The sequence below is a fragment of the Phyllobates terribilis genome, unplaced genomic scaffold, assembly GCF_046119375.1.
Source record: "Phyllobates terribilis strain yellow unplaced genomic scaffold, ASM4611937v1 Scaffold_4__5_contigs__length_816908805, whole genome shotgun sequence".
Taxonomy (NCBI): Eukaryota; Metazoa; Chordata; class Amphibia; order Anura; family Dendrobatidae; genus Phyllobates; species Phyllobates terribilis.
This window is the reverse complement of record NW_027362764.1, coordinates 408,904,410-408,924,372: the sequence shown is the minus strand read 5'-3', so window position 1 is coordinate 408,924,372 and position 19,963 is coordinate 408,904,410. Positions and strand designations below refer to the sequence as shown.

The 19,963-nt window shown below is 43.7% G+C and overlaps 1 protein-coding gene across 1 annotated transcript in view; it reads left to right on the top strand.

Annotated features, from left to right (window-relative positions):
• CTNNAL1 (catenin alpha like 1) overlaps positions 1 to 19,963 on the top strand; it is a 250,875-nt gene that overhangs the window by 219,267 nt on the left and 11,645 nt on the right. The window contains exon 14 of the mRNA XM_073678608.1: positions 3,259 to 3,413. Within this exon, the coding sequence (XP_073534709.1) occupies positions 3,259 to 3,413 (155 nt within the window). The remainder of the gene's footprint in view (positions 1 to 3,258; positions 3,414 to 19,963) is intronic.

Sequence of the window (19,963 nt, the reverse complement as noted above, 5' to 3'; positions counted from 1 at the left end):
TAAAGAACTGAAGCGAGGGAGAGGTACCGCCCTTTTATTTCAGACGGTTTCCTGTCCTTGGTGGGGCGGATCCTCTCTCTTCAAGGTGTGCTGTCATGGGCTCAGGAAAAACCGGCTACCGGTAAGTAACCTTGGTGTTTTGGGTCTAAGGGCTATGGACAGTTTGTCAAACTACTCCCAAACTCTGCATTCAAGTCACAGTAAACACTGAAGACAGTGAAGCATGGTGGTGCAAGCATCTTGATATGGGCATGTTTCTATTACTATGGTGCTGGACCTATTTATCGCATACCAGGGATCATGGACCAGTTTGCAAATATTAAAATACCTGAAGAGGTCATGTTGCCTTACAGTGAAGAGGATATGCCTTTGAAATTGGTGTTTTAACAAGACAACGACCCTAAACACACCAGTAAATGAGCAAAATCTTGGCTCCAGTTCAACAAAATTGAGGTTATGGAGTAGCCAGCCCAATCCCCGGACCTTAATCCGATAGAACACTCGTGGGGTGACATCAAAAATGCCAAAAAAATTGTGGGATGTAGCCAAAGCATCCTGGGCTGGAATAACAGTTGACAGGTGCCTACGACCCCAAACAATTATTCAACACTTTTAACTCTCTCCTCTGCCCTCCACTGCTCCCTCCGACCTCCGTCATCTCTGCTGAGGAGTTTGCCACACACTTCAAAAACAAGATTGACCAAACAAGGCAAGTTTTCACTGTCCAACCACTACAACCCTTTAGTTTTCCTGACCATTGCCCTTCCCCCATAGCCTCCCTGTCCAACATCATGGAAGGAGACCTTATTCACCTCCTCTCCAAATCACACCTCACCACTTGTGCGCTCGACCCCATCCCATCCCACTTCCTCCCTAACCTCACCCTCACACTCATCCCATCCCTAACCCATCTCTTCAACCTATCACTAACTTCTGGTACCTTCCCCTCTGCCTTCAAACATGCCACAATCACACCCATCCTCAAAATGCCATCCCTCAACCCAACTTGTCCAGCTACCGCACCGTATCGCTGCTCCCATTTGCCTCCAAACTCCTTGAGCAAACACGTTCACGCTGAACTTTCCTCTCACTTCTCATCTAACTCTCCGACAACCGACAATCTGGCTTCCACCAAATCTGCCCTTATCAAAATTACTAATGACTTACTTACAGCCAAAGCTAACAGACAATTCTCTGTACTCCTTCTTCTTGACCTGTCCTCTGCCTTCGACACAGTTGACCACTGCCTCCTACTACCGATCCTCTCTTCCTTTATCGTCAAAGACCTTGCCCTATCTTGGATCTCCTCATACCTCTTTTACCGCACATTTAGCGTCTCCCACTCCCACACTGCCTCCTCATTCCGCACCCTCTCTGTTGGAGTCCCCCAAGGCTGTGTCCTAGGACCCCTACTCTTCTCAATCTATACCCTTGGCCTGGGACAGCTCATAAAATCCCATGGCTTCCAGTACCATTTGTACGCTGATGACACCCAGATCTACCTCTCTGGCCCAGATGTCACCTCTCTGCTGTCCAGAGTCCTAGCATGTCTATCAGCCATATCCTCCTTCTCCTCTCGCATCCTCAAGCTCAATGTGGACAAAACTGAACTCATCATCTTTCCCCCATCTCGCATATCTTCCCCACCTGATCTTTCTATCACAATAAATGACATCACACTTTTCCCTGTAACGGCAATCCGCTGCCTCGGAGTAACCCTTGACTCTGCCCTGTCCTTCAAACCCCAGATCTAAGCTCTCACCGCCTCCAGCTCAAAAATATTTCCAGAATCCGTCCTTTCCTCAACCCTCAATCTACTAAACTGCTTGTGCATGCCCTCATCATCTCCCGCCTCGACTACTGCAACACACTCCTCTGTGGCCTACCTACTAACACTCTCGCACCCCTCCAGGTCATCCTTAACTCTGCTGCGCGGCTAGTTCATCTCTCACCTCGCTACTCCTCTGCTACCCCTCTTTGCAAATCCTTTCACTGCCTCCCAATTGCCCAGCGTATCTAGTTCAAACTACTAACATTGACTTACAAAGCCATCCATAACCTTTCTCCTCCGTACATCTCTGAACTAATCTCCCAATATATTCCCTTACGTAATCTTCTGTCCTCCACACTTATTCGTTCCTCACCCAATCGCCACCAAGATTTCTCCCGAATATCCCCCATCCTATGGAATTCTGTGCCTCATCACGTCCGATAGCCTCCACATTTGGATCCTTCAGACGGAACCTAAAAACCTATCTCGTCAAACAAGCTTACAGCCTGCCTTGCTTGCTGCCACCTCAACAACACTGGAGCTACTGCAACCCCCCCAACCTACTGTCCCCTTCCACATTCCTGTAGAATGTAAGCCCGCAAGGGCAGGGTCCTTTTCCCCCTGTACCAGTCTATCATTTTTAGTTTGTTTAAGTGATATCTGTATTTGATATGAAACCCCTTCTTATGTACAGCACCATGGAATCGATGGCGCTAAATAAATAAATAATACTGCAAATTATAGTGCAAATTGCTCGCCTGATTTGATTTTATTTGGTGCACGCACAGCAAGAGATGCACCTACTTTAAGTCGTGTGCCTGTTATGTTTGATCTGTGTGTGCCATAATTGTATCCTGGATGCTGTTTCCTAAGTGAAATTGTGCTTCATTATGGCTATAAAATATTTGCAATCCCACAACCTGAAAATGTATTGAAAGATGTTCTTATGTCCTGACCTCTACAAATAGGATGTGTAACCTTTCTCCTCCTACATAACTCATTCATCTTCTTCCACCATAGAACACACTCCATGCCACATAAACCAGTAGTGTTAGGAATATTAGTGTTTCAGTACCTGTAAGAATGGACAGTTTCTATGAGCAGGTTTCACTGCATCATTTCCGGTTGTACAGCCAGCTATTCATCTGGCAATGCTTCTCAAACGGAGAGGCTGCCCTCACCACTGAGGTGCCCCTAGTTGGTGGCGAGATGCAGCTGAAGGCAGTTTTGGTTTATGGCAGCCGCAATCATGCTTGACTTGATTTTGTACTTATTTTAATGTTATACTGGGATCAGAAGACTAAAAAAAGGAAAATGGAGTTATTTTATATTTGAATATCCAACTTTCACTACATGCATCATCTTGGTCTGTCTGACGAGGCCCAAGTAGAAAACATTTGAGGAGCCCTGATCTAAAGCATAAGATAAAATGAAGTTATGTCTACTTGCCTGTACTACACTTACTAATAGAATGTATTTTCTTACAGGAGCAGGCAAAAATCTCCAAGCAAGGATTAGAGCTGCGTTTACTCACCTCAGATGTGGATTCTGAAGCCGAAAAATGGGAAGACCAAGAGAATGAGCTAGTTAGGCACGGGCAGACCATGTCTAGTATGGCTTACACGATGTACCTATTTACAAGGTACGCATATATTTCACTTTAACCTCTATATACAAATATCATTTAAATTCCGCTTGGACTTTTGTTTTTGAAAACGTACTGTTATCAAAGTAAATCCTCATTGGGGCCAATTTTTTCGTACATGCTTAAGAGCTCCAAAATTTTTGCTCGTTTGGATATTCAAAGAAATTTTGCCTCCTTTTTTATATATGGAGTGTATTTTTGTCAATTTTATATAATTTTTTTTCTTTTTCTTTTTATTAATTTTTTAAAAAATAAAGAAAATAAGTCTGTTTTTCATATTTTTTTATGACCAAAAAGAACCACTAAAATAAATTTCAATTCATGTTGCACTTTCTGTAACAATTATATTTATATGGATACATGTTTTGTTTATGCACTGCGTCTGTAGTGATCAGGAAGGCAGAGTTGGTAATAAGCTCTCCTCTCCTGCAGCTGTACAATGTCTGTGCAGCTGCTTACTCAACAATGATGTCCTAAAATGCCACTGCGGAGCAATATGCAGACCCCTTGATGTTGTAAGTCGTTGAGTGGTTTGTAGTAGTTAATCTTTTTCTGTTCATTAGCTGTAGTGTAGTGTAACCAGAAAAGTGTATAACCGGCATTTAGAGTCTCTTGACTTTCCTCTGATGGTTTTCTAAAGAGGATGCCGCTTTACCTAATAAAATATTTTCCGTTTCATATGATCATGCTTTGCATTACAGTGTTTCAAGGCTCTTTTATGAGTCTAACTGAAAAAACAGTTTTCTTCCTATCTTCATAATAAACTCAACATTGAAATTGCAACCCCAAGAAGTCATGGAGTTATAGAAATCACAGGATTGATGATGAGGGAATGGAAACAAGATTTTCCAAACCTCTCAGTTTATTCTATATCCTGTATCAGGGCCGTATGCAGAAAAACAAGCACTTAGACATCTTGGCTGATCCCAATGGTTGTCTGAGGAATGTTCTGCCACGCTAAATGCACTTGGGGAAATCATCAAGATCTGCTGCTGGCAGCTCTTTGCAATTGCCGCCCAATGACGTCCCAGATGTGTTGGATGGGAGACCAGTCCGGAGACATTGCAGGCCATGGAAGCACATACCACGCAGGCTGCTCACAGTAGCACAAGCAACATGTGGTCTGGCGTTGTCCTGTGGAAAAATAGCTGTTAAGACACTCTGAAGAGTTCAAAAGAGTGATTTCAACACTTATATTTGATTGATAACTCGGAGAGGTGGGGCTAGTGAGAAGCACACAAGAGGGGGGTACAAGAAAGTAACTAATTTTATTAAGGCCAACCTATTGAATTCATAATAATCATTTACTGTGCTTTGTTAAAATTAATGTGATTCTGAGATTAATCCTTTAATATTTTTTTTGTTTGGTTTTTCGTTTTTACCTTAATTATGGCAGTCGTACAGGTACAGAGCCCGCTCCATGCAGCACAGGTGTGTGCTTGCTGTGATACATAGTTAGCACCCTACAGCCACTGATGTGGTCTGAAATAGCTCAGATTGTATCAGTTTAACCTCTTAAATCCCACTTTGAAAAGTGACAGCAGCATTAAACAGGCTTCAACATGCTGACCACATCATCTGATATTGTTGCATGTGTAATTGCCTGAACTAATAAAATATAAAAATATTTATCCCGTAAAGGTGAACTCCAAAATGGAAAAAAAATATTTTTAGACTCCTCACTCCCCCCCCCCCCCCCCTCCAAAAAAAAATAAAAAGAAACTGGCCTATTTACCCTGTTGCAATCACCACTCGCTCATGACACCTGTTCCTTGGATACAACTGTAAGCTTCTCACCCGTTCGTCCACTCAGCTATCGCAATGGGACCGTTTGTGGGCTTTGCTTAGCTCATTTTTGGCCTTGCATCCACACCACACTTTGCGCTGCTATCACTCGCCATTTTACCAGGCCAGCGAGACACTGCACACTGTTTAACATGTTCACCCAGCTTTCCCAAGCTCCTGAACGGTTCACCACTTGTGTTATCTTGTAGCCATAGTACAGCAAAGCTATTTTATCTTCTCGAAATCATGGGTACGTTAGAGCAGTGAGGGACGAACTTATTAAAATTTTGACTTAATATTAAAAAAGTACAGTGTTTAAAAGGTTGGAAAGGGTGAAATAAAAAGACAAAAACAGTATAAAATAAAAGGTAAAATCGTCACTACACCTGTAAATTCACAAAGGGGTATAGTTTCCAAAATGGGGTCACTTGAGGGGGAATTCTGCTTCTTCTAGCACGTAGGGGCTCCGTGTATGGAGTCCGCAAAGTAATCTGCGCTCCAGTAGGTAAAAATCACTCCGTCCCTCCCGAGTCTCGCTGTATGGCTAAGCAGTACTGCCTAGCCACATATAGGGTATTTCTAAATTCAGCAGAAATTATGGGACAAATTTTGGTGCCATTTTTACCTATTTCTCAGTGTGAAAGTGTGAATTCTGGGGCTAAAACAAAATTTTGGTGGTAAAAATTGAATTATTTTTTCTTCACTGCCCAATGGTATAAAATGCTGTGACACACTGGTGGTGTCCATATGATCACTGCACCCCTAGATGAATTCACTGAGAGGTGTAGTTTGTAAAATGGGGTCACTTATGTGGGGTTCGGCTGATCTGGAACCTCAGGGGCTCTACCAATGTGACATGGCACCCTCAAACCAGTCCAGCAAAATTGGAACAATATAGCGCTTCTTCCCTTCTGAGCTTTGCATATGGGGTATCTGCGTACTCAGGAGAAATTGCACAACACATTTTCGGTCCATTTTCTCCTGTTACCCTTGTGAAATTGCAAAATTTGGGGCTAAAAAATATTCTTGCCAGATTTTTTTTTTATTTTTTTTTCACGGCTCAACGTTATAAACTTCTGTAAAGCACATGTGGTCTCAAGGTGCTCACAACACATCTAGATAAGTTCCCTGATGGGTCTAGTTTCCAAAATGTTGTCACTTGTGCATAAACAGTGGAAAACCCCCACATCAAGGGCTCCCCAAACGCAACATGGCATCCGCTAACTATTCCAGAAAATTTTGCATTCAAATAGTCAAATGGTTGTCCTTCACTTCCAAGCCCTGCCGTGCGTCCAAATAGTAGTTTTCCTCCACATATTGGGTATCTGCATACTCACAACTTGCACAACAAATTTGTTACCCTTGTGAAAAAAAAAATGGTTTTGTAAATTTTGTTGTAAAAAAGAAATCGCTGGTCTACTTTTAACCCTTCTAACTTCCTACCCAAAAAAAAAATGGTTTCCAAAATTGTGCTGATGTAAAGTAGACATGTGGGAAATGTTATTTATTAACTACTTTGTGTGACACGACTCATGACATGAAGTTAGAAAATTGCAAAATTTTCACAATTTTCGCCAAATTTCAGATTTTTTCACAAATAAACGTAAGTCATATCAAATAAATTTTACCACCATCATGAGGTACAATATGTCACGAAAAAACCGTCTCGGAATCACCGGTATCCGTTGAAGCGTTCCAAAGTTATTCATAAAGTTCATAAAGTGACACTGATCAGAATTTAAAAAAATAGGCCTGGTCAGGAAGGTAAAAACAGGCTTTGGGTGAAGGGGTTAAATTCAGTCAGGAAAAAAAACAAGCATGTGCTTGAGACTTGTGAAATCTAGTAGCTTTTGTTGGTACAAAAATGCTGCATGTAAGTATAGCTTAACTTGTCCTGCAAAAAATCAAGCCCTTGGACTGCAATATTCACTGAAAAATAAAAAAAAGTTTTAGGCTGTTGGAAAAGGGGAAGGGGGGGGACGACAAATTGAAAATGCCAAAATAAAAATCACGTGGCCTTTAGGGGTATAAACTCTTATACATATTTGTTACATGTTTTTAAATACATTTATTAATACCTATTCGCTTTATTTTTTAGTTCCACAGGAGAACTTAAACGTGATCATTTGATCGCTTGTATTACAATGCAATACTACAGCAATGCAGTATATTGTGAAATTGAGGATCTACTATGAAGCTCAGCCACAGAGTAAGATTCTGGCTGTAGAACAACTGCCCAAACTGCTAAGCTCCACAGCCCTCTCTATACATACAATGCCTTGAAATAAGTATTCCTACATCATGTACTTTTCCTCATTTTTTACGTTACACCCACAAACTTAAATGTATTTTATTGGGATTTTATGTGACATACCAACACAAAGTAGCAAGTATTTGTGAAGGAAATTATACTTGGTTTTCTAATTATTTAAAAAACATAAATCAGAAAATTGTGACTTGCATCTGTATTCAGATCCTGCAGTCTAATACCTCTAAATTAAAATCCTGAGTGGCCATTTGTATCCAGACGACACATAATTAGTAAATTGAGTCCATCTGTGTGTAATTTATTCTCACTATAACTACAGCTGTTCTGTGAAGGCCTTAGAGGTTTGTTTGAGAACATTAGGGATCAAACAGCACCATGAAAACAGAGGAACACATCAGATTGGTCAGGGATAAACTTGTGGAGAAGAGTAAAGCAGGGTGAGGTTATAAAAAAATATAGCCCAAGCGCTGAACATCTTACAAAGCACTGTTCAGTCCATCATCCAAAAATGAAAGGAGCATGGCACAACTGCAAACGTACCAAGGTATGGTCATCCACCGAAACGGACATCCTAATCAAGGAAAGCACCAATTAGAGAAGCAGTAAAAGGCCCCTGATCAATCTAGAGGAGCTGCAGAGATCCACAGTTCAGGTGGGAGAATCTGTCTACAGTACAACTATTAGTTGTATACTGCACAAAAGTAGCATTTATGGAAGAATGGCAAAAAGAGAGCCATTTTTAAAGCAAGCCATAAGATGTTCCCTTTGCAAAAATCCATGTAAGGGACACAGAATATGGAATAAGGTGCTCTGGTGAGAAAAGACCAAAGTAGAATTTTTGGGGCTAAATGCAAAACACTATGTGTGGCGGAAAACCAACACTGCATATCACCCTGAAAACACCATCCCAATAGTTCAGCATGGTTGTGGCAGCATCATGCTGTGGAGATGCTTTTCTTCAGCAGGGACAGGGAAGCTGGTCTGAGTTGATGGGAAGATGGATGGAGCTAATTACAGGCAATCCTAGAGGAAAACCTATTAGAGGCTGCAAAGACTTGAGACAAGGGTGCGGGTTCACCTTCCAGTAGGACATCGACCCTAAACATAGTGCCAGAGCTACAATGAAATGGTGTAGATCAAAGCATAGTCATGTGTTTGAATGGACCAGCCACAGTCCAGACCTAAATCCCATTGAGACTCTGTGGCAAGATGTGAAAATTGCTGTTCACAAACGCTCTCCATCCAATCTCACTGAGCTAGAGCTAGTTTCCAAAGAATAGAAAAAAAGTCAGCTTCTCTAGATGTGCAAATCTGATAGAGACATACCCAAAAAGACTTGCAGCGAAATGCGGTCCTACAAAGTATTGACTCATGGGGGCTGAATACAAATGCACGTCACAATTTTCAGATTTATATTTTTAAGATATTTAGAAAACAAAGTATCATTTTCTTTACACTTCACAAATGCGTCCTACTTTGTGATGGTACATCACATAAAATTTCCAAAAAAATACATTTAAGTTTGTAGGTGTGTGACGAATATGGGGGATAATTTCATGCCAATTGACTGTATCATACCCGGTCTGAGATGACAATTCTCTGGCTCAGCAGGTGGTCCAGCCTCATCTGCTTTAAAGAAAAAACCCACCCCCAGCAGGATAGCTTGTACCAAAATAAGGATAGCTCCCTGCCCTATGCTGTGTAACTGCTTTAATCAAATTCAGTCAGATGGGAATTACATAAGGAGATTATGGAGTTATCGTATGTCCTAGCTGTACACCGGTTAAATTTTCAAGATCTCTGGAACATGCCTGCCAGGGTCTCAATCCGTTCTAGCACCCCAGGGTGGGGGAGATATGTAGAACGGCTCGTAGTAGCCAGGTAGCGAAGCCGTGTTTGGTCTCCAAGCGTTACGGGGGCCCGGCCGGATCTGACTACGCCAAAACAGCCACCCTATGACCTTCCCTTGAAGTTATACTCAATCATAGGTTTTGCAGTTTCAGCTACCAGAACCCAGGGGAGTGGGAAAGCAAGTGACCGACCAAGGGGTTAAATACTTATGTAAGGGCATGTGGCTGTCTCTCTTCCTCTCTCTTGCTGTTCACTTCTGAGGGGGTCACAATGAGCATAGTGTTGGAAGGAACCGGAAACCCCTGGCACCCCACACCCTCTATTTGGTCAGCTCATAAGGCCAAACATCAAGCTGGTAACTGACATGTTTCACCTTCTTATACCTTGTGTACTACCACCTGTATTTGCATATCTGACCATTGTGTATGTATAACCATTGTGTATGTAGTAATATAGTGTTTTGTCTAGTGTGCCCTTAAGGTGATTAAATATATAATTTAACCTTGGGCTTCTCTTTTATCTCGATCCACAAATCCAAGCGTCCGTGTTCTCGGTTTAACTTCACATGCTACCGGGGCTGGTTTCTGGCCCAATATTAACACATTGATGGATCGGTCTTATATCTAAGAAGGAACTAGTGGCAGTTCTACCAGGCTGGCAGGGCTCTGTCTCACTGGTGCTAGTGAAAGGGGTCTCTCAGCCTGTCAGGATTGTGAGCGAGCATTGTGCCACACCAGCTGCTGCTTGGGCTTCCCTCTCTCACTTCCCGTGCCTTCCTGTGCCCGTATTGACAGGGGGTGTCTGTTACACAAGGTCATCTTGGCACAGTTTATCCCCAGGTGGTGTGGAACATCATGTTGGTGAAAGTGGGGAGACCGTACCGTGTGATCCCTCCGACATAATAGTGACATCAGGCGGGGCTGCGAAGTGCGGTTCATCACAGGGTGTAACAAAAAAAAATGTGGAAAAGTCCATGGGAGGTATAAATACTTTTTTAAGGTACAGTATCACTTGTGTGTACGTACTCACACAAGTCTGCTTTGCACACTCTTGGCATTCTCTTGATGAGCTTCAAGAGGTAATCACCAGAAATGGTCTTGGTCTTCCAACAATCTTGAAGGAGTTCCCAGAGATGCTTAGCACTTGTTGGCCCTTTTGCCTTCACTCTGCGGTCCAGCTCACCCCAAACCATCTCGATTGGGTTCAGGTCTGGTGACTGTGGAGGCCAGGTCATCTGGCGTAGCACCCCCACTCTCCTTCTTGGTCAAATAGCCCTTACACAGCCTGGAGGTGTGTTTGGGGTCATTGTCCTGTTGAAAAATAAATGATGGTCCAACTAAACGCGAACCGGATGGAATAGCATGCCGCTGCAAGATGTTGTGGTAGCCATGCTGGTTCAGTATGCCTTAAGTTTTGAATAAATCCCCAACAGTGTCACCAGCAAAGCACCCCCACACCATCACACCTCCTCCTCCATGCTTCACGGTGGGAACCAGGCATGTAGAGTCCATCCGTTCACCTTTTCTGCGTCGCACAAAGACACGGTGGTTGGAACCAAAGATCTCAAATTTGCACTCATCAGACCAAAGCACAGATTTCCACTGGTCTAATGTCCATTCCTTGTGTTCTTTTGCCCAAACAAGTCTCTTCTGCTTGTTGCCTGTCCTTAGCAGTGGTTTCCTAGTAGCTATTTTACCATGAAGGACTGCTGCACAAAGTCTCCTCATAACAGTTGTTGTAGAGATGTGTCTGCTGCTAGAACTGTGTGGCATTGACCTGGTCTCTAATCTGAGCTGCTGCTAACCTGCGATTTCTGAGGCTGGTGACGCGGATAAACTTATCCTCAGAAGCAGAGGTGACTCTTGGTCTTCCTTTCCTGGGGCGGTCCTCATGTGAGCCAGTTTCTTTGTAGTGCTTGATGGTTTTTGCAGCTGCACTTGGGGACACTTTCAAAGTTTGCCCAATTTTTCGGACTGACTGACTTTCATTTCTTAAAGTAATGATGGCCACTCGTTTTTCTTTACTTAGCTGCTTTTTTCTTGCCATAATACAAGTTCTAACAGTCTATTCAGTAGGACTATCAGCTAAGCTTGTGTTGTGCTTGTGTTGTGCAGAAGTCTGGTGGATACACCAGACTTCTGCACAACACAACTGATGGTCCCAACCCCATTTATAAGGCATGAAATCCCACTGACAGGGCGCACCTGTGAAGTGAAAACCATTTCCGGTGACTACCTCTTGAAGCTCATCAAGAGAATGCCTAGAATATAAGACATATTTTCAGTTATTTCACACTTTTTTGTTAAGTATATAATTCCACATGTATTAATTCATAGTTTTGATGCCTTCAGTGTGAATGTACAATTTGCAAAGTCTTGAATACAGAAAAATCTTTAAATGAGAAGGTGTGTCCAAACTTTTGGTCTGTACTGTACTGTGCGTGCGTGCGCGTGTATGTATGTGTATAGATAGATATGAGATGTGCTCGATTGGATTCAGGTCTGGGGAACGGCCTGGCTAGTCCAAAGCATCAATGCCATCGTCATGCAGGAACTGCTGACACACTTCAGCCACATAAGGCCTAGGATTGGCATGCATCAGAAGGAACCCAGGGCCCACTGCACCTGCATAAGTCTCACAGTGTGTCTGAGGATCTCATCCCGGTGCCTAATGGCAGTCATGGTACCTCCTGGCTTGCACATGGAGGGCTGTGCAGCCCTCCAAAGAAATGCCTCCCCACACCATTACTGACCCACTGCCAAACCGGTCTTGCTGGAGGATATTGCAGGCAAAACATTCTCCACGGTGTCTAAAGACTGTCACATGTGCTCAGTGTGAACCTGCTCTCATCTGTTAAGAGCATCGGGCGCCAATGTGGAATCTGCCAATCTTGGTGTTCTCTTGCAAATGCCAATCACCCTGCACGATTCTGGGCTGTAAGCACAACACCTACTTGTGGACGTTGGGCCCTCACACCACTCTCATGGAGTCTTGTTTCTGACAGTTTGAGCAGACACATGGATGTTTAATGGCCTGCTGGAAGTCATTTTGCAGGGCCCTGGCACTGCTCCTCCTTTCACAAAGGAGGATGCACCAGTCCTGATGCTGGGTTGTTGCCCTGCTAAGGCCCCCTCCACGTCTCCTGATGTACTGGCCTGTCTCCCAGTATCTGCTCCATGCTTTGGACACCGTGCCCTTCTTGCCACAGCTCTCATTGATGTGCCATCCTGGATGAGCTGCACTACCTGAGCAACTTCTGTGGGTTGTACTGTAGACACCGCCACATGCTGTACCTCTAGAGGTGAGAGCAATGACAAAATGTAGAAGTGACCAAAACGACAGCCAAAAAGGATGAGAAAAAAAAGAAATGGTCTGTGGTCACCACCTGCAGAACCACTCCTTTATAGGGGTTGTTTTGCTAATTGCCTATCATTTCGACCTGTTGTCTGTCCCATTTGTACAACAGCAGGAGAAATTGATTCACAATCTGTGTTTCTTCATAACTGAACAGGATGATTTCACAGAATTGTGATTGACTTGAAGTTACATTGTGTTGTTTAAGTGTTCCCTTTATTTTTTGAGCAGTGTGTGTGTATATATAATATATTATGTAAACTTTTCTGTGTTCATTCAGTGCAGCGCTAGCTGGCTCATGCAAGGGATGATATCCTCATGTCAGCATTGTGTGAACCCTAAATCAGCTGGTTGGACGGAGCTGATTTAAGTTGTAAGAAGAATGTCTCCAAGTATATTCATAGTGTTGGTTGGCTCCTATGCAAGGAGTGCGATCTTCATGCCAGCTCTGTGAATATACCGCAGCATCCCTCTTGCCAGTTATTTCAGCATTCACACAGCATTGGCATGTTATGCCTTGCATAAGAGCCAGCCAGTGCTGCACTGTATGAATGCAGAAACAGATGATAGAAGGGATGTCTGTATGTATATTTACAGTGCTGGCATGGAGATGGCATTCCTTGCATAAGTGCCAGCCAACACTGTGAATATACTTGGAGATATCCCTGCTTACAGCTGATTGAAGTGCGCTCTCCAATCAGCTGACTTCTCACCATTAATACAGCGCTGGTCTGCAAACTCTAGGCTAGCTTTGCCTTGTATTAACACACGGTACAACTACAGCAGCAGAATTTAAAGGTTTACTGCGCAAGTACTGGAATCACTTCCAGTGTTTGTGCAGGTGAAGCAGTGCTGTAGTATGGAGGTCTGCCTGAGACTAGGCTGCCAGTTGTGACATTACGACTAGTCTCTAGACATTAAAAGATTAGTCGGTATGTGACAGAATCATCCAAAATAAAGAATGAGGATAGTCACATGCGAAGTTTGGTATCTAGTCAATAATGGTGACAGTGAGTAAATTACAAACTGTCAGCATTCTGCAGCACTAGGTACAAATACAAAGTATATAAAAAGACCAGCCTTGTAACCACAGTAGTGTCTTTGGAGGAAACCTGTATAACTGTAGTGAGCGTCTGAGACAATATTCTTATGATGTTGGTTAGTAATGTTTCTTGTACATATTGTACTTGTTTACTATGGGAAGAGTGCGAGGGAGGCTAGTCCTGATCTGCCACACTCCAATAAGTTTGCAAAGTCAGAAGATGAGGGAGGTGTCATTTCAGGGGTAGCACTGCAGCAGCAAGGCATGTCCTCTGGTAGCCGGAGGAGTGTCAGCTCCAGTAAGGGGAGAAATAGGAGAGCAGGGCAGGCCAGGCAGGTGTTGGTAGTGGGGGACTCAATTATTAGGGGAACAGATAAGGCAATCTGTCACAAAGACAGGGATCGTCGAACAGTGTGCTGCCTACCTTGCGCTCGAGTCCAGCACTTCGCTGATCGGGTTGACAGATTACTGGGAGGGACTGGTGAGCACCCAGCAGTCATGGTGCACATTGGCACAAATGACAAAGTTAGAGGTAGTTGGAAGGTCCTTAAAGTTGATTTCAGGGAATTAGGTTGCAAGCTTAAAGCAAGGACCTCCAAGGTGGTTTTCTCTGAAATACTGCCTGTACACGTGCCACACCAGAGAGGCAACAGGAGATTAGGGAGATAAGTGGCTCAGGAATTGGTGTAGGAAGGAGGAGTTTGGGTTCCTGGAGAACTGGGCCGACTTCTCAGTTGGCTACAGGTTCTACGCTAGGGATGAGCTGCACCTCAATGAGGAGGGTGCAGCTGTGCTGGGGGAGAAAATGGCTAGAAGGTTGGAGGAGTGTTTAAACTAGGGATTGGGGGGGGAGGTATTCATTTTATAGGAGGGGAAGATAGTGCAGGTAGTGTCCACACAAACAAAGAAATGGGGGTGGGGTTAGAACAGTCAACATAGAAGGAAAACAGGTACAGAGAGATACATAAAATGCATGTACACTAATACCAGAAGCCTCACCAACAAAATGGAGAAATTAGAATTAATTTTGTTGGAAAATAATTATGACATGATGGGGATATCTGAGACATGGCTGGACGAGAGCCATGACTGGGCAGTTAATTTACAGGGCTATAGTCTGTTCAGAAATGACCGTACAAACAAACGAGGGAGGGGGGGGGTGTTTATATGTAAAATCATCCTTAAAAATAGAATTAGTCCTTACTGGTAATTCAGTTTTTAGAAGCCTTCCACGACGGCATTGGAGGATGTTGTCCACGCCCTATTGGGGGAAAGGAACATAGAGAGTTTAAAAGCCCCTCCCCACCATCAATCCCCAGTGTTTACCAAGATCACCTGGAAAATGGTTACCTGACAGTTATATGGAATCCATAGGGATGGAAATTCGTGCTGTCGTGGAAGGCTTCTAGAAACCGAATTACTGGTAAGGACTAATTCTATTTTCTCAATACGCCTTCCACGACAGCATTGGAGGAATACCAATGATATTTTATTAGGGAGGGACAATAGCTTGTAGGACTTTCCTACCAAAAACTAAATCCCTAGTGGATGTTAAGTCTAATCTATAATGCTTAGAAAACATATGAAGAGAAGACCATGTAGCCGCCCTGCAAATCTGGTCAGTAGAAGCGCCCGCTCTTTCGGCCCATGAAGTTGATGTGGATCTGGTAGAAGGCATTCCGTGGATTCATCTTTTTTGTTGTTATAGGCTTCCCCAATTGCCTTTTTGATCCAGTTTGCTATAGTGGATTTAGCTGCCTTCCTTCCTCTGTTCTGCCCTGAGTGCTGTATAAATAGGTTCCCATCCAATCTCCAAGACTCAGTTTGTTGAAGATAATAAAGGACAGCTCTGCGGACATCTAGGAGGTGGAATTCTGCTTCCTTTGAATTGGAAGGTTTCTGGCAGAAGGAGGGAAGGATGATTTCCTGGGAACGATGGAAATCCGTAACTACCTTTGGGAGAAAGGAGTGTCCCGGCGAAGAATAATTCTATCATCGATCACATTCATGTAAGGTTCTCTGATAGAAAGGGCCTGTAGTTCTCCTACTCTCCGTGCTGAAGTGATGGCTACTAAGAAGGCAGTCTTATGAGAGAGAGTCTGTATTGTGCTAGAGGATAGAGGCTCAAAGGGAGAGAGGGTTAAACCCTTGAGTAACACATTTAGATCCTATGGGATGGGACCTGAGACTGAATTCTTGGGTGAAGTCTGAGTGCTGAAGTTATGAAACTCTTGATCTACCTATGAGAGGCCAAATCTTGGTCGAATATGGAACTTAGGGCTGAAATCTGCACCTTAAGAGTGCTGGGTTTGAGACCCAACTCCAATCCACTCTGTAGAAAATCAAGGATCCGAGCAATGTTGGGATGTGAGGTATCAGGAATATCCGGGGCTTACCATGATAGTAATTTTTTCCATATTTTGCCATCTATTGCATTGGTTACTGGTTTCCTACTCTGAAGAGTTTTTATAACTTCTTCCGAGAGACCTTTGGATCTTAAGATCTCGGCTTCAGTAACCAGGCTGCCAGGTTTAGCCACTGAGGATTGGGATGGAACAGCGGGCCTTGAGAGAGAATGTTGTTGACCTGTGGTAGTACCACCAGACCCTCTAGGCAGAGTTCTGTGATGGCCCCGAACCAAGGCCTTTTGGGCCACAGAGGGGCCACCAGAATTGTTGCCACTCTCTAACCGGACTTTCTGGATGGTTCTTGCTATCAGAGGTATTGGAGGAAACGCATAGACTAGCTTGAAATGCCAGGGATGGGCTAGTGCATCCAAATTCATGGCATTGTCTCGTCTGTCCAATGAAAAGAAGAGGGGAAGTTTTGCGTTTAACCGACTGGCAAAGAGATCTACCTCGGGGAGACCCCATTTTGCTACTAGTGACTGGAAAATCTGAGGATTCAGGCTCCATTCTCTTGGCTGGATATCTTTCCTGCTTAGAAAGTATGCTTGAACGTTGTTTGAGCCTTTCAGGTGGATTGCTGAAAGTGATAGATGTTGTTCTGCCCAAAAAAATATTTGGCTGCAATCTGTTGAAGGCTGTGTACCTTCGTACCTGCTTGATGACAAAGGAAGGCAACTGCAGTCACGTTGTCCGAGAGAATCTTGATGTGAGAACCCTGGATTAGGTTGACTGCCGCTCTGAGCGTTTTTTCTACCGCCATTAGCTCCCTGAAGTTGGAAGATCTTGCACTGATCTCGGGATTCCATCTGCCTTGAAGGGGAATCTGGGCCACCATAGCTCCCCAGCCTCGTAAACTGGCGTTTGTTGTCAATGTAATTAGAGGGTCCTGGGTCCAAGAAATCTTCCTCTGAAGAGTTCGGGAACTTAGCCACCAAGAAAGAGAAGCTTTTATCTGACCGGGGGTTTTGAACCGTTTGTTTAGTGAGTCCCCTTTGTCTGTTCCAGGATCTTAGGATATGATCCTGGAGGGGCCTTGAGTGGGCCTGGGCCCACGACACCGACTGGATACAAGCTGTCATAGACCCCAATACAGACATTGTCGCTCTCAACGTTGGATTCTCTTGGTGTCTGAAATTTGAGATTTTCGATCTGAGAGCTGTCTGATGCTCCAATGGTAGAAAGGACATCTGTTTGTTGGAGTCCAGTAAGACACCAAGGAATTTCCTCCTTGATGAAGGGAGGAGTTCCGACTTTTTTAGGTTTGGAACCCAACCTAATGACCGAAGGGTTTTTAAGGTTATAGAGACGTGAAGATTGAGAGTCGCCACTGAACGAGCGACAATCAACAAGTCGTCCAAGTATGGAATTATGCAGACGCCCTGTTTCTGGATGAGTGCAATGACTTCTTCCATAATCTTAGTAAACACCCGGGGTGCTGAAGAGATGCCGAAGGGCACTACGTTGTACTGGTAGTGAACTGTTATATTGTCCCTGAGGACTGCAAACTGCAGGAACTTCCTGTGGGACGGATGAATCGGCACATGCTAGTACGCATCTTTTAAATCTATGGTCGCTATGACGAAGTCTTTGCCTATTAGGGGAATAGTTGATTTTATAGACTCCATCTTGAATCGTTTGTATTTGATGTGATGGTTTAGGGACTTCAGGTTGATTATGATGTGTGGGGTCCCTGATGGTTTCTGTATTAGGAATATTTTTGAGTAGTGACCCGTCTCCTCCCGGCCAGGGGGGACCAGAGACACCACTCCCGAATTCAGAAGGTTTTTTAGGGCGACCAATAGTTTCTGAGCCCCCCGAGAAGGAAAGGACGTGACCCTCAGGATCTGAGGGTGATGATTCTCGAATTCCGATAGAAGACCCTCCTCGATGGTATTGAGGATCCACTGGCACGAAGATATTGTCCGCCACTGGGGAAAGAAATTTGAGAGACGCCCCCCTACACGGACCAAGTCATTGCCTGTCCTGCTGCTGGTGTTGTTGCTGGGGTACAAGGATGTTGCGGCCCTTGCCGCCTTTAGGATAGCTCCAGCGCCTAGATTTTCCCTTTCCTCTATACTGTGAGGGGTGACTTTGGGAAGGCCGAAAGAAACGTTTCTTAGCCTGTTTCTGTTCGGGAAGGGTTTTCTTCCTGTCCAAGGCCTTTTCCAGGATTTCATCCAGGGCTGGGCCAAATACATATTTTTCTTGGAATCGAATGGAACAGAGCTTAACTTTACACTGTGTGCAGAATTATTAGGCAAATGAGTATTTTGATCACATGATACTTTTTATACATGTTGTCCTACTCCAAGCTGGATAGGCTTGAGAGCCAACTCCCAATTAAGTAAATCTGGTGATGTGCATATCTGTAATGAGGAGGGGTGTTGATTAATGACATCAAAACCCTATATAAGGTGTGCTTAATTATTAGGCAACTTCCTTTCCTTTGGCAAAATAGGTCAGAAGAGAGATTTGACGGGCTCTGAAAAGTCCAAAATTCTGAGATTTTTTGCAGAGGGATGCAGCAGTCTTGAAATTTCCAAACTTTTGAAGCGTGATCACCGAACAATCAAGCGTTTCATGGCAAATAGCCAACAGGGTCGCAAGAAGCGTGTTGGCCAAAAAAGGCCCAAAATAACTGCCCATGAATTGAGGAAAATCAAGCGTGAAGCTGTCAAGATGCCATTCCGCCACCAGTTTTACCATATTTCATAGCTGAAACGTTACTGGAGTATCAAAAAGCACAAGGTGTGCTCTACTCAGGGACATGGCCAAGGTAAGGAAGGCTGAAAAACTACCACCTTTGAACAAGAAACATAAGCTAAAACGTCAAGAATGGGCCAAGAAATATGTTAAGACTGATTTTTTCAAATGTTTTATGGACTGATGAAATGAGCGTGACTCTTGATGGGCCAGATGGATGGGTCAGAGGCTGGATCAGTAAAGGGCAGAGAGCTCCACTCCGACTCAGACGCCAGCAAGGTGGAGGTGGGATACTTGTATGGGCTGGTATCATCAAAGATGAACTTGTGGCACCTTTTCGGGTTGAGGATGGAGTGAAGCTCAACTCCCAGACCTACTACCAGTTTCTGGAAGACAACTTCTTCAAGCAGTGGTACAGGAAGAAGTTGGTATAGTTCAAGAAAAACATGATTTTCATGCAGAACAATGCTCCATCACATGCATCCAACTACTCTACAGCATGGCTGGCCAGTAAAGGTCTAAAAGAAGAAAAAATAATGACATGGCCCCCTTGTTCACCTGATCTGAACCCCATAGAGAACCTGTGGTCCATCATAAAATGTGAGATCTACAGAGAGGGAAAACAGTACACCTCTCGAAACAGTGTCTGGGAGGCTGTGGTGGCTGCTGCATGCAATGTTGATGGAAAACAGATCAAGCAACTGACAGAATCTATGGATGGAAGGCTGTTGAGTGTCATCATAAAGAAGGGTGGCTATATTGATCAGTAATTTTTGGGGTTTTTGTTTTTGCATGTTAGAAATGTTTATTTCTAAATTTTGTGTACACATATTGGTTTACCTGGTGAAAATAAACAAGTGAGATGGGATTATATTTGGTTTTTATTAAGTTGCCTAATAATTCAGCACAGTAATAGTTACCTGCACAAACAGATATCCTCCTAAAATAGCCAAATCTAAAAAAAAAACACTCCAACTTCCAAAAATATTAAACTTGGATATTTGAGTCTTTTGGGTTGGTTGAGAACATAGTTGTTGTTCAATAATAAAAATAATCCTCTAAAATACAACTTGCCTAATAATTCTGCACACAATGTACTGTCGGTAAAATCCTTGAGTGTATTCTAAGAGATGCT